The sequence below is a fragment of the Oncorhynchus masou genome, chromosome 32, assembly GCF_036934945.1.
Source record: "Oncorhynchus masou masou isolate Uvic2021 chromosome 32, UVic_Omas_1.1, whole genome shotgun sequence".
Taxonomy (NCBI): domain Eukaryota; kingdom Metazoa; phylum Chordata; class Actinopteri; order Salmoniformes; family Salmonidae; genus Oncorhynchus; species Oncorhynchus masou.
The window spans coordinates 58647538-58660462 of NC_088243.1; the positions used below are offsets into that span (position 1 = coordinate 58647538).

Sequence of the window (12925 nt, forward strand, 5' to 3'; positions counted from 1 at the left end):
ATGGCCGAGCAGCCACACACAAGCATAAGATCCCCATGCGCAATACCAAGCGTCGGCTGGAGTGGTGTAAAGCTTGCCTCCATTGGACTCTGGAGCAGTGGAAATACGTTCTCTGGAGTGATGAATCATGCTTCACCATCTGGCAGTCCGACAGACAAATCTGGGTTTGGGAAGATACCAAACATTGGCAGATACACTACCTGTCCAATGCGTAGTGCCAACTGTGAAGTTTGGTGGAGGAGGAATAATGGTCTGGGGCCGGTTTTCATGTTTCGGGCTTAGTTCCAGTGAAGGGAAATCTTAACCCTACAGCATACAATGATGATTATGTGCTTCCAACTTTGTGGCAACATTTTGGGGAAGGCCCTTTCCTGTTTCAGCATGACAATGCCCCAATGCACAAAGCGAGGTCCATACAGAAATGGTTTGTCGAGATCAGTGAGGAAGAACTTGAGTGGCCTGCAGAGAGCCTTGACCTCAACCCCATCAAACACCTTTGGGATAAATTGGAACTCCAACTGCGAGCCAGGCCTAATCGCCCAACATCACTAATGCTCCAGTGGCTGAATGGATGTCCCCGCAACGTTTCAACATCTAGTGGAAAGCCTTCCTAGAAGAGTGGAGGCTGTTATAGCAGCAACAGGGGGACCAACTCCATATTAATGCCCACTATTTTGTAATGAGATGTTCGACAAGCAGGTGTCCAAATACTTTTGGTGATGTAGAGGTGTGTGTGTGTGTGTTTTTATACACAAACATCATCTCAGGAAACTGTTCCAATTTCTTTTACATTGCAGCCGTATTCTAAAGTGGATTACATTTGTTTTTTCCTAATCAATCTATACACAATACCCCAAAATGACAAAGCAAATATCTTTTACCAACGTATTAAAAATAAAAAACTGATCACATTTACATAACTATTCAGACCCTTTACTCAGTACTACATTGAAGCACCTTTGGCAGCGTTTACAGCCTCAAGTCTACTTGGGTATGATGCTACAAGCTTGGATCACCTGTATTTGGAGAGTTTCTCCCATTCCTCACTGCAGATCCTCTCAAGCTTTGTATGGTTGGATGTGGAGAGTCGCTGCACAGCTATTTTCAGGTCTCTCCAGAGATGTGTGATCAGGGTTCAAGTCCGGGCTCTGGCTGGGCCACCCAAGAACATTCAGACTTGACCTGAAGCCACTCCTGCGTTGTCTTGGCTGTGTGCTTAGGTTCGTTGTCCTGATGGAAGGTGAACCTTCTCTCCAGTCTGAGGTCCTGAGCGCTCTGGAGCAGGTTTTCATCAAGGATCTCTGTACTTTGCTCCGTTTATATTTCCCTTGATCCTGACGAGTCTCCCAGTCCTTCCCGCTTAAAAAAATCCACAGCATGATGCTGTCAACACCATGCTGCACCATAGGGTTGGTGCCAAATTTCCTCCATACATGACACTTGGCAATCAGGCCAAAGAGTACATCTTGGTTTCATCAGACCAGAAAAACTTGGTTCTCATGGTCTGAGTCTCCTTTAGGTGCCTTTTGACTGAAGAGTGGCTTCTGTCTGGCCACTCCACCATAAATGCCTGATTGGTGGAGTGCTGCAGAGATGGTTCTCCCATCTCCCCAGAGGAACTCTGGAGCTCTGTCAGAGTGACCATCGGACTCTTGTTCAACTCCCTGACCCCTCCCTTCTCCCCCGATTGCTCAGTTTGGCTGGGTAGCCAGCTCTGGCACCACCAATACTCTTCCTAAACTTCATCCATTTAAGAATGATGGAGGCCACTGTGTTCTTGGGGACCTTCATTGCTTCAGAAATGCTTTGGTACCCTTCCTCAGATCTGTGCCTCGACCTAATCCTGTCTCGGAGCTCTACGGACAATTCCTTTGACCTCATGGCTTGGTTTTTTCTCTGACATACACTGTCAACTGTGTGACCTTATGTAAACAGGTGTGTGCCTTTCCAAATCATGTCTAATCAATTGAATTTACCACAGGTGGACTCCAAGTTGCAGAAACATCAAGGATGATCAATGAAAACAGGATGCACCTGAGCCCAATTTCGAGTCTCATAGCAAAGTGTCTGAATACGGAATAATTTTATATCACAGATATACGTATGTACACACACAAACACACACACACATATACATATTTATATATATACAGTCGTATGAAAAAGTTTGGGCACCCCTCTGAGGCTGCATAATCATTAACTCTGTCGTCACAGAAAATTATCACAGTGGCATGCCATTCATTTTCTAATAAAAGCTGAGTACTGGGGTATTGTCCAGACAAAGATTTTTAGTGTTGCAATATTAAGTTGTATGAAATTAAATCAGACGTGAAAATAGGCTATGCAAAAATGTGGGCACCCTTGTCATTCTGTTGATTTGAATACCTGTAACTACTTAGCACTGATTAATTGGAACACACAATTTGTTTGGTGAGCTCATTAAGCCTTCAACTTCATAGACAAGTGCATCCAATCATGAGAAAAGGTATTTAAGGTGGCCAATTGCAAGTTGTTGTTCTCTTTGACTCTCCTCTGAAGAGTGGCTACATGGGGGCCTCAAAACAACTCTCAAATGACCTGAAAACAATGATTGTTCAACATTATGGTTTAGAGGAAGGCTACAAAAAGCTATTGCAGAGATGTAAGCTGTCAGTGTCCACTGTGATGAGCATAGTGAGGAAATGGAAGACTACAGGCACAGTTCTTGTTAAGGCCAGAAGTGGCAGGCCAAGTAAAATATCGGAGAGGCAAAGGCGAAGGATGGTGAGAACGGTCAAAAACAGCCCACAGACCACCTCCAAAGACCTAAAACATCATCTTGCTGCAGATGGTGTCACTGTGCATCTTTCAACAATTCAGGGCACTTTTCACAAGGAGAAGCTGTATGGGAGAGTAATGCGGAAGAAGCCTTTTTTTTGCACACACGCCACAAACCGAGTCGCTTGAGGTATGCAAATGCATATTTGGACATGCCAGCTTAATTTTGGAATAAGGTGCTGTGGACTGATGAAACAAAGATTGAGTTATTTGGTCATAACAAGGGACGTTGTGCATGGCGGCAAAAGAACACAGCGTTCCAAGAAAAACACTTGCTACCCACAGTAGAATTTGGTGGGGGTTCCATCATGCTGTGGGGCTGTGTGGCCAGTGCCGGTACTGGGAATCTTGTTCAAGTTGAGGGTCGCATATATTCCACTCAATATCAGCAGATTCTTGGGAATAATGTTCATGAATAATAATAAGTTAGATTATGCCGGGGCTGGATATTTCAACAAGACAACGACCCAAAACACTGCTCAAAATCTACCTGGGCATTTATGCAGAGGAACAAGTACAATGTTCTGGAATGGCCATCCCAGTCCCCAGACCTGAATATCATTGAGAATCTGTGGGATGATTTGAAGCAGGCTGTCCATGCTCGGCAACCATCAAACCTTACTGAACTGGAGATGTTTTGTAAGGAGGAATGGTCCAAAATACCTTCATCCAGAATCCAGACACTCAGAGGCTATGGGAAGCGTCTGGAGACTGTTATTTTAGCAAAAGGAGGCTCTACTAAATATTGATGATTTTTCTATTGAGGTGCCCAAATTTATGCACCTGTCTAATTTTTGCACATTTTCTGTTAATCCAATAAACCTCATTTCACTACTGAAATATTACTGTGTCCATCAGTTATTTGATAGATCAAAATGAAATTGCTGATCCAAACACCCAATTATTTATAAATGGAAATCCTGGAAATTGTCAGGGGTGCCCAAACTTTAATATGACTTATTTATATACACACACACACACACACACACACACACACACACAGTGGGGAGAACAAGTATTTGATACACTGCCGATTTTGCAGGTTTTCCTACTTACAAAGCATGTAGAGGTCTGTAATTTTTATCATAGGTACACTTCAACTGTGAGAGACGAAATCTAAAACAAAAATCCAGAAAACCCCATTGTATGATTAAGTAATTAATTTGCATTTTATTGCATGACATAAGTATTTGATACATCAGAAAAGCAGAACTTAATATTTGGTACAGAAACCTTGGTTTCCGACGTTCTTTGGTACGAAAAGTGCAAATGAATCCGATAACAGAAAATGACCTTGTGAAGATGCTGGAGGAAACAGGTACATAAGTATCTATATCCACAGTAAAACAAGGCTTGCAAGACGAAGAACATCATCCCAAATGTGAAGCACGGGGTGGCAGCATCATGTTGTGGGGGTGCTTTGCTGCAGGAGGGACTGGTGCACTTCACAAAATATATGGCATCATGAGGTAGGAAAATTATGTGGATATTTTGTAGCAACATCTCAAGACATCAGTCAGGAAGTTAAAGCTTGGTCGCAAATGGGTCTTCCAAATGGACAATGACCCCAAGCATACTTCCAAAGTTGTGGCAAAATGGCTTAAGGACAAAGTCAAGGTATTGGAGAGGCCATCAAAGCCCTGACCTCAATCCTATAGAAAATTTGTGGGCAGAACTGAAAAAGCATGTGCGAGCCAGGAGGCCTACAAACCTGACTCAGTTACACCAGCTCTGTCAGGAGGAATGGGCCAAAATTCACCCAACTTATTGTGGGAAGCTTGTGGAAGGCTATCCGAAACATTTGACCCAAGTTAAACAATTTGAAGACAATGCTACCAATTACTAATTGAGTGTATGTAAACTTCTGATCCACTGGGAATGTGATGAAAGAAATAAAAGCTGAAATAAATCATTCTGACATTTCACATTCTTAAAATAAAGTGGTGATCCTAACTGACCTAAGACAGGGAATTTTTACTAAGATGAAATGTCAGGAATTGTGAAAAACAGAGTGTAAAAATATTTGGCTTCGGCGTTTGTTAACTTCAACTGTATGTATGTATACTTATACATTTAAAATAAAGTTATCAGCAAACTTTAGGTGGCCAAATAAAATCAGCCACAGGTCGCCAGTTGGTGACCCCTGTAGTGGAATAGGCTTACCAATGGACTTTCACAACATGTATGAATACTGTTAATAAAACTATGGTTTGCGTTACATTTTTATTCAAATAATGAGCATACTGAAAGCATAACATAAAAGTATGCAGCCGCTACAAAAAAAAGACTTACAATACTTCTAACAGTCATACTTTTGCATAGAATAACTTTTTTTAAACGATACACGTGGAGCAGTCTGACAAGTCTCGATGACAAGGATGGGATAGGTTATATCTCTCCAAGTGCTCACTTAGGCTTTCAGGCATTAAACATTATAAAACACTGTATGAAAACTATTCAATACAAATATTGATGTAATAATAATAATAATCTTAGCAATAAAACATGAATGATAAATGATAAATGATACTGAAGGACATTTGTACAGGTGACAAAACATGCAGAACTGAGCTGACATTGACAGCGGGACCTGAACACAACCGTGTGTTCCAGTATGCTGCTATCCATCATGACTAGAGAGAACACACTGCTGAGACAGGCCCATTTTGGTTAAGGGGCAAAGGAGGAGTCATCACTGCACATGATTTCTTCATACATCCTGGGTCTACTTTGCCCAACTGACCGTTTCAGAGTGACACTTTAAAGCCACAGGCTAATATTTTTTCTTGAGTGTCTGGTTGGGGGGCCTGAACTTACTTACAAATAATGTTTAGACTACAAGTTGACCGCAAGAAGCCCAAACAGATATGTTTTAGTCAAATATTATTCAAAACCTTACATTTGTATACGATCACAGGTCTCTATTATGCGTGAGAATACTTGGGAACAGATATCTGAAGTGTTTATCAATTGGTGCTGATTTCATGCTGTTTTTACAGTCTTATGTCCAACAACAAAAATTCTAATAACAACAAATAAAAAAATACTTGGGGGGCCAAAATAACCGCCAGTTGGGAAACCCTGCTGTAAAGTAAAACAGTCAAACTGAAGCAGTCACTTAATGCAAGTTTTTTACTGTTACTATTGCTCTGCAGTGCAGTAGGAGGTTGGCATCAGGTGTTACTGTGCATGCACTACATATAATCCTGGGATGAAGTGCTGTGACTGCAATGAATCATTTCTCACCTAAGGCCTTGACATAAGGCAGGGATTCTCAAACTCGGTCCTGGGCCCCCTCCCCCCCCCCCCCTCCCCCCCGGGTGCACGTTTCGGTTTTTGCCCTAGCACTACACAGCGGATTCAAATAATCAAATGGTTATTTGAATTAGCTGTGTCGTGCTCGGGTAAAAAAAAAACTAAATGTGCACCGGGGGGGGGCAGGACCGAGTTTGGGAGTTTGGAAATCCCTGACATAGGGCACCAAAGCCCGAATCCACACTGAATTGTTATAATACCCTTACCTCTCCCCATGAACATCCAACCAGTGCCGTCAAACGCATTGAAATGTGAAAACATGACATAAGAACCAACCTGGGCGATTTACCAGAAAACCCATTTAATCCCTGTCACTTAATTTATCCCTCCTCGTAAAGTGGATCAGGAGGCACTTGATCACTTCTTCTCCTACACTACTCACACTGACTCACTCTATACACTCTCCAACAACACAATCAAAGTGGGGACATCTTTCCCTCTGCCTGGATTAGTTCCAATATGGGAAGGAAGCATAATAATGACTGAGACGAGGGACGGTATTCCTAAAGTGTCTGAGAATCGAAGTACTGATCTAGGATCATTTATTCCCTTTTAGACCATAATTAAAATCATATGGACAGGAGGGGCTTGATTATAGATCAGCACTCCTACTCTATGATGCTTTGTGAATACAGGCCCAGAACACTGATGTTAAATGTAATGACACTTTCTCGGAATTTATACCAAACTCAAAATGTGGGACATAGCCTACCACATACCAATAAGAATGTTCCTGTCGTACCAAATTCTAAAAATCAAACTGAGTTGTTTTGTCTTCCCCAATGGACAATGACCAATAAATAAGACCACTTAAACTTTTCCCCCTTAGCACCAGAACAAGGTTAACCTCTTGAAACTCTAGGGGCGCAGTTTCATTTTTGGATGAAAAACGTTCCCGTTTTAAACAAGATATTTTGCCACAAAAAGATGCTCGACTATGCATATAATTGATAGCTTTGGAAAGAAAACACTGAATTTTCCAGAACTGCAAAGATATTGTCTGTGGGTGCCCTAGAACGGGAGCTACAGGCAAAACCAAGATGAAACGGCAACCAGGAAACCAGCAGGATTTTTGAGGCTCCGTTTTCCATTGTCTCCTTATATGGCTGTGAATGCGAGAGGAATGATCCTGCCCTTTCTGTCGTTTCCCAAGGTGTCTGCAGCATTGTGACGTATTTGTAGGCATATCATTGGAAGATTGACCATAAGAGACTACATTTTCCAGGTGTCCGCCCGGTGTCCTCCGTCGAAATTGGTGCGTCTTTTTCAGCTGCTGGTATTTTTCCATGCGATTCTGAGGGGAAAGCAGGCTTCCACAAACTGCATATCAATGAAGAGATATGTGAAAAAACACCTTGAGGATTGATTCTAAACAACGTTTGCCATGTTTCGGTCGATATTATGGAGTTAATTCGGTTTGACGTTTTGGTGACTGAATTTTCGGTTCGTTTCGGTAGCCAAATGTGATGTACAAAACGGAGCGATTTCTCCTACACAAAGATTCTTTCAGGAAAAACTGAACATTTGCTATGTAACTGAGAGTCTCCTCATTGAAAACATCTGAAGCTCTTCAAAGGTAAATGATTTTATTTATTTGGTTATCTGGTTTTTGTGAAAATGTTGCGTGCTAAATGCTACTCAAAATGCTAAGCTAGCTTAGCATACTCTTACACAAATTAGTGATTTGCTATGGTTCAAAAGCATATTTTGAAAATCTGAGATGACAGTGTTGTTAAGAAAAGGCTAAGCTTGAGAGCAGGCGCATTATTTTCATTTTATTTGCGATTTTCAGAAATCGTTAACGTTGCGTTATGCTAATGAGCCTGAGGCTTTATTCACGATCCCGGATGGGGAGTATCAAGAGGTTAACATTCTGTAGAGGTGGTTTCTGCAGTGCGGGTTGGATTGAATTCCAACCCAGTTTAAAAAAAGGCAGAAACCCATAACGACCGCCCCAAGTGGGATTCCAGTACCATATACATACACTTTTCTACACAAATGTTTTGATGGAAAATAAATAAGCAATATATATTATTTAACCCCAGAATAAAGCAAAGCTATGAATTATTAGTACATGTATTGAATTGTTATTTGTATATCGTCTCGGTAAGAAAGTATGTGTGTATTCTATACACAATACACTTTTAAGAAATAAGGCACGAGGGGATGGGGTGTATGGCCAATATACCACGACTAATGGCTGTTCTTAAGCACGACGCAACGCAGAGTGCCTTGATACAGCCCTTAGCCGTGGTATATTGGCCATATATCACTAACCCAAATGTGCCTTATTGCTATTATAAACTGACTACCAACGTATTTAGAGCAGTAAAAATAAATGTTCTCTCATACCCGTGATATACGGTCTGATATACCACGGCTGTCAGCCAATCAGCACTTCAGGGCTCGGACCACCCAGTTTATAAATATCTATATCCCTGATAGCTTTGGACTATATATTGATTAGCATGTCTAATGCGTAATACTATCTTAGAAATACTGTACACCCATGCAGATTGTAAGGTACACAGTCAAGGACCTTTTTCGATCAAATTAATACCAGCTTGGAACAGTATTGAAATCCACTCTCCATGAGCTGGAAGACCGTTTTGATAGTCTATGGAAAGGTCTCACCTATCTGAAATGAAAAGCTAAAGCCTACAAAATATCTTGGAGATGCAGAGTCTCACGTCTAGAATGTGCAATCGCAAAATGCCAATTGTGTTCACTGAAACTCGATGCAAGCTTCTCTCTTCCCCCACGAGGCTGCGGGGGTGTCCTCAAATCCAAACAAACGCCAAACAATGCTGTAACAGATGTAGAGTGGGACAGATGAGCCCTAGTTATGGTGGAAGGAGTCGCTCTCCCGCTGAAACAAGTGCATGCAAGAAAACACCCATTGTACCGAAAAGAAGGCTTCTCGCACCCATTAGATTTCCTATTGAAATGTAGACACAGTAGTCCAGAGTGGCGATGCAGCTGGTGACACTGCAGTACTAGTTATTTATCCTTTGTCCAAAATGGTTCCATCAGAGTTGACCAATTACAGTGGCAGCAGAAGGGATGCAACCAATCAGAATTTTCGATTCTGGTTAATTCCCCTCCCATTGGTCTCAGTTAGCTTTTCCGGGTGCTTGAGTAAGACCCATGGTTATGACTTGAAAATCCTCCAACAGGGTTGGATCAGGAAGACAGATAATGAATAGTTCAGCATGTGAGGCCAAGCATCAGAACAGAGTTGTTCAAACCAGAGTCCAGCTAAATTAATCCAACCCTTCTGTGTTGTAGAGATGGAAGCATGGACACACTGCACACAGTCACACACTGCTCACTTACTCTCACACACACTCTCACACACACTCTCACACACACTCTCACACACACTCTCACACACACACACACACACACACACACACACACACGCGGGATAGGTAAATGGATAGGTGTTTGGGGTTGTTCAGTGGTCTCCATCCTCCCAGGCACAGTCGTTCTTCTGCTTGGCCAGCTTCCTGACCACTCTCTCCAGCTCCTTACGAGACTTCTGCTCATCCTCCAGACATTGCTTGATCCACTTACTCTCCTGGCGAGACACATACACAAATATCCATTGAAACTCAGCAAAGACATGAGAACACACATACAAGCAGGAACCCACAATCACAAAACATGTACCTGCAGATAGACAAGCATGCACCCACATAAACCACAACACCGACACTCCTGAACAAAATGGCTTGTCAGACTTTAAATGTGTCAGAGTGAGTTTTAGATCAACAGTTATTTTACCTTCTTTAATTCATGGACCTCATCCTTTAAAGCGTACACTGCATCAACCAGACTCCTGCAAGTCAAGAAACAAAAGGTTATCAGAAAAGCCAGACAATAGCATATTATTGTCATGTTACAATATGTATAATATGATAAAGGCTTTGGAATGAGTGGTCGAGGTAGTTTAATATTTCACAAATATTAAAGTCCCAATTTCACACTTTTCAATGTTGACCACAATTTCTTGCTATTCAACGTTCAAGACAAAACCCCTGTTTTGCCAACACTTCAAGGTCATCATGTAAAGACATTCATTTTTTCCATTTTAACTGATAAATAAAATACTAGTGTCCTACAGTATCTGTGAAAAAGCTTCGGATTAGACGTGTAGAAACGTCCAGCTGAACGATAACTAACTGCAGATGCATGTGTATACACAGTAATGTAATGGCCTAATGAAAGTCTATTCTCCTGAGTGATGGCAATCTTACTTCTCCTCTATGATGGTCTGACCGTTGTTCTTCATCTCTTCCACCATCATCTTCTCTTCCTCCGGCAGCAGGACCTGAGGGACAGAATCTTTCCTCACCGCTGCAGATACACACAATAACACACACACACACACACACACGCAAGCACGCGAGTAAGCCTTTGTCATTGCCATGTCTATCTATGGGTCATTAAAAGGTGTGGTACACACACATCTTGGACATGTTGAAGAAAAATATTTGTCTGTATAACACACACACACACACACACACACACGTATTACTCGAGCCTACCAAACTAGCTAAATGCCTTTTATGCTCGCTTCGAGGCAAGTTACTGAAACACTGAAGCATGCATGAGTGCACCAGCTGTTCTGGACGACTGTGATCATGCTCTACGTAGCCGATGTGAGCAAGACATTTAAACAGGTCAACAGTCACAAGGCCGTGAGGCCAGATGGATTACCAGGATGTGTAATCAGAGCATGCGCAGACCAACTGGGAAGTGTCTTCACTGACGTTTTCAACCTCTCCCTGACAGAGTCTGTAATACCTACATGTTTCAAGCAGACCACTATAGTCCATGTGCCCAAGAAAGCGAAGGTAACCTGCCTAAATGACTACCGCCACTTAGCACTCACGTCGGTAGTCATGAAGTGCTTTGAAAGGCTGGTCATGGCTCACATTAACACCATCATCCCAGAAACCCTGGACCCACTCCAATTCACATACCACCCCAACAGATCCACAGATGAAGCAATCTCAATCGCACTCCACACTGGCCTTTCCCACCTGGACAAAAGGAACACCAGGGTTGAGGAGTAACTGATTACACAATCTGTAATCTGTTACATGTAAGGGATTACAAAAAAAACAGTAACCGTTACATTACCAGAAAAAAAGTTGTAATCAGATTAGATACTTTTGAAAAACTAGATTACTTCGAGGATTACTTTTAAATTCAGAAAGGATGTTTGAAAAAACATCTTTGAGACTTCTGTTTTCTCAATGACATTCAAATCAACATTGAAAAAAGGCGCAAGTTTAAGTTTGTTCCACCTGAGCGTGTCTGACCACAAGTCAAAGACCACTATGATGACACCCCAAATGTGTTTGATGGATCAAACTCCTTATTGTTTTACCTCAGCATAACCCAAAAACTTTGGGTAATCTATACTTCCAAGTTCTATTCATGAAGATCAAGGGGTATAACATTTATTGGAATGACTGGAATTCTGATAGATCTTTAAATTTAAAATCAAAGTCTAACTTAATCGTATTACTATATGTAGTAGAAGGCGATGGGTTAGAAGAACCCTACATAACCAACCCATAAAGTAAAATGTAACATCCATATATGGCCAGCTATGTAAACTTTAATTTTTTTTTATCCTGCAATAGATGTTGTTCAATTGGTAACATACTTTACTTTTCTTGAGGCATTAGAAGACAATGTAACTGAATGTAATCAGATTACGTTACTGAGTTTGGGTAATCCAAAAGTTACGTTACACTGATTACAATTTTGGACAAGTAACTAGTAACGGATTGCATTTAGAAAGTAACCTACCTAAACCTGAGGAACACCTATGTGAGAAGGCTGTTCATTGACTACAGCTCAGTGTCCAACACCATAGTGCCCATAAAGCTCATCACTAAACTAAGAACGCTGGGACTAAACACCTCCCTCTGCAACTGGATCCTGAACTTCCATGATGGGCCGCCCCCCAGGTGACAAGGGTAGGCAACAACACATCTGCCATGCTGATCTTTAACACGGGGGCCCCTTAGGGGTGCGTGCTTAGTCCCCGCCTGTACATCTACGACTGCGTGGCCAAACACGACTCCAACACCATCAATAAGTTTGCTGACGACAACAGTGGTAGGCCTGATCACCGACAATGATGAGACAGCCCATAGGGAGGAGGTCAGAGACCTGGCAGTGTGGTGCCAGGACAACAACCTCTCCCTCAACATGAGCAAGACAAAGGAGCTGATCGTGAAACACAGGAAAAGGAGGGCCAAAAACGCCCCCCATTCACATCAACGGGGCTGTAGTGGAGCGGGTCCTGTAGTGGAGCAGGTCCTTGGTGTCCATATTACCAACAAACTATCACGGTCCAAACACATCAAGACAGTCGCGAAGAGGGCACGACAACGCCTTTTCTCCCTCAAGAGAGATTTGGCATGGGTCCCCAGATCCTCAAATAATTATACAGCTGCACCATCGAGAGCATTTAGACCGGTTGTATCACCGCCTGGTATGGCAACTGCTCGGCATCCAACCGTAAGGTGCTGGAGGGTAGTTCAAACAGCCCAATACATCACTGGGGCCAAGCTTCCTACCATCTAGGACCTATAAACTATTGTCAAAAACTCCAGTCACCCAGGTCATTGACTTGTCTCTGCTACTTTACGGCAAGCGTTACCAGAGCACCAAGTCTATGTCCAAAAGGCTCCTTAACAGCGTCTACCCCCAAGCTAGAATACTGCTGAACAATTAATCAAATGGCCCCCCAGACTATTTACATTGACAC

The 12925-nt window shown here is 42.3% G+C and overlaps 1 protein-coding gene across 2 annotated transcripts in view; it reads right to left on the reverse strand.

Moving 5' to 3' along the window:
• Positions 1-5021: 5021 nt before the first annotated feature.
• The window catches only part of LOC135526323 (rho guanine nucleotide exchange factor 6-like), a 34100-nt gene continuing 26196 nt past the window's right edge, over positions 5022-12925 (reverse strand). For both annotated transcript variants that reach the window (XM_064954603.1, XM_064954602.1), the window contains 3 exons: positions 10392-10491; positions 9919-9973; positions 5022-9712 (listed from right to left, as the gene is read on the reverse strand). In XM_064954603.1, the coding sequence (XP_064810675.1) occupies positions 9590-9712; positions 9919-9973; positions 10392-10491 (278 nt within the window). In that variant the 3' untranslated portion in view covers positions 5022-9589. The remainder of the gene's footprint in view (positions 9713-9918; positions 9974-10391; positions 10492-12925) is intronic.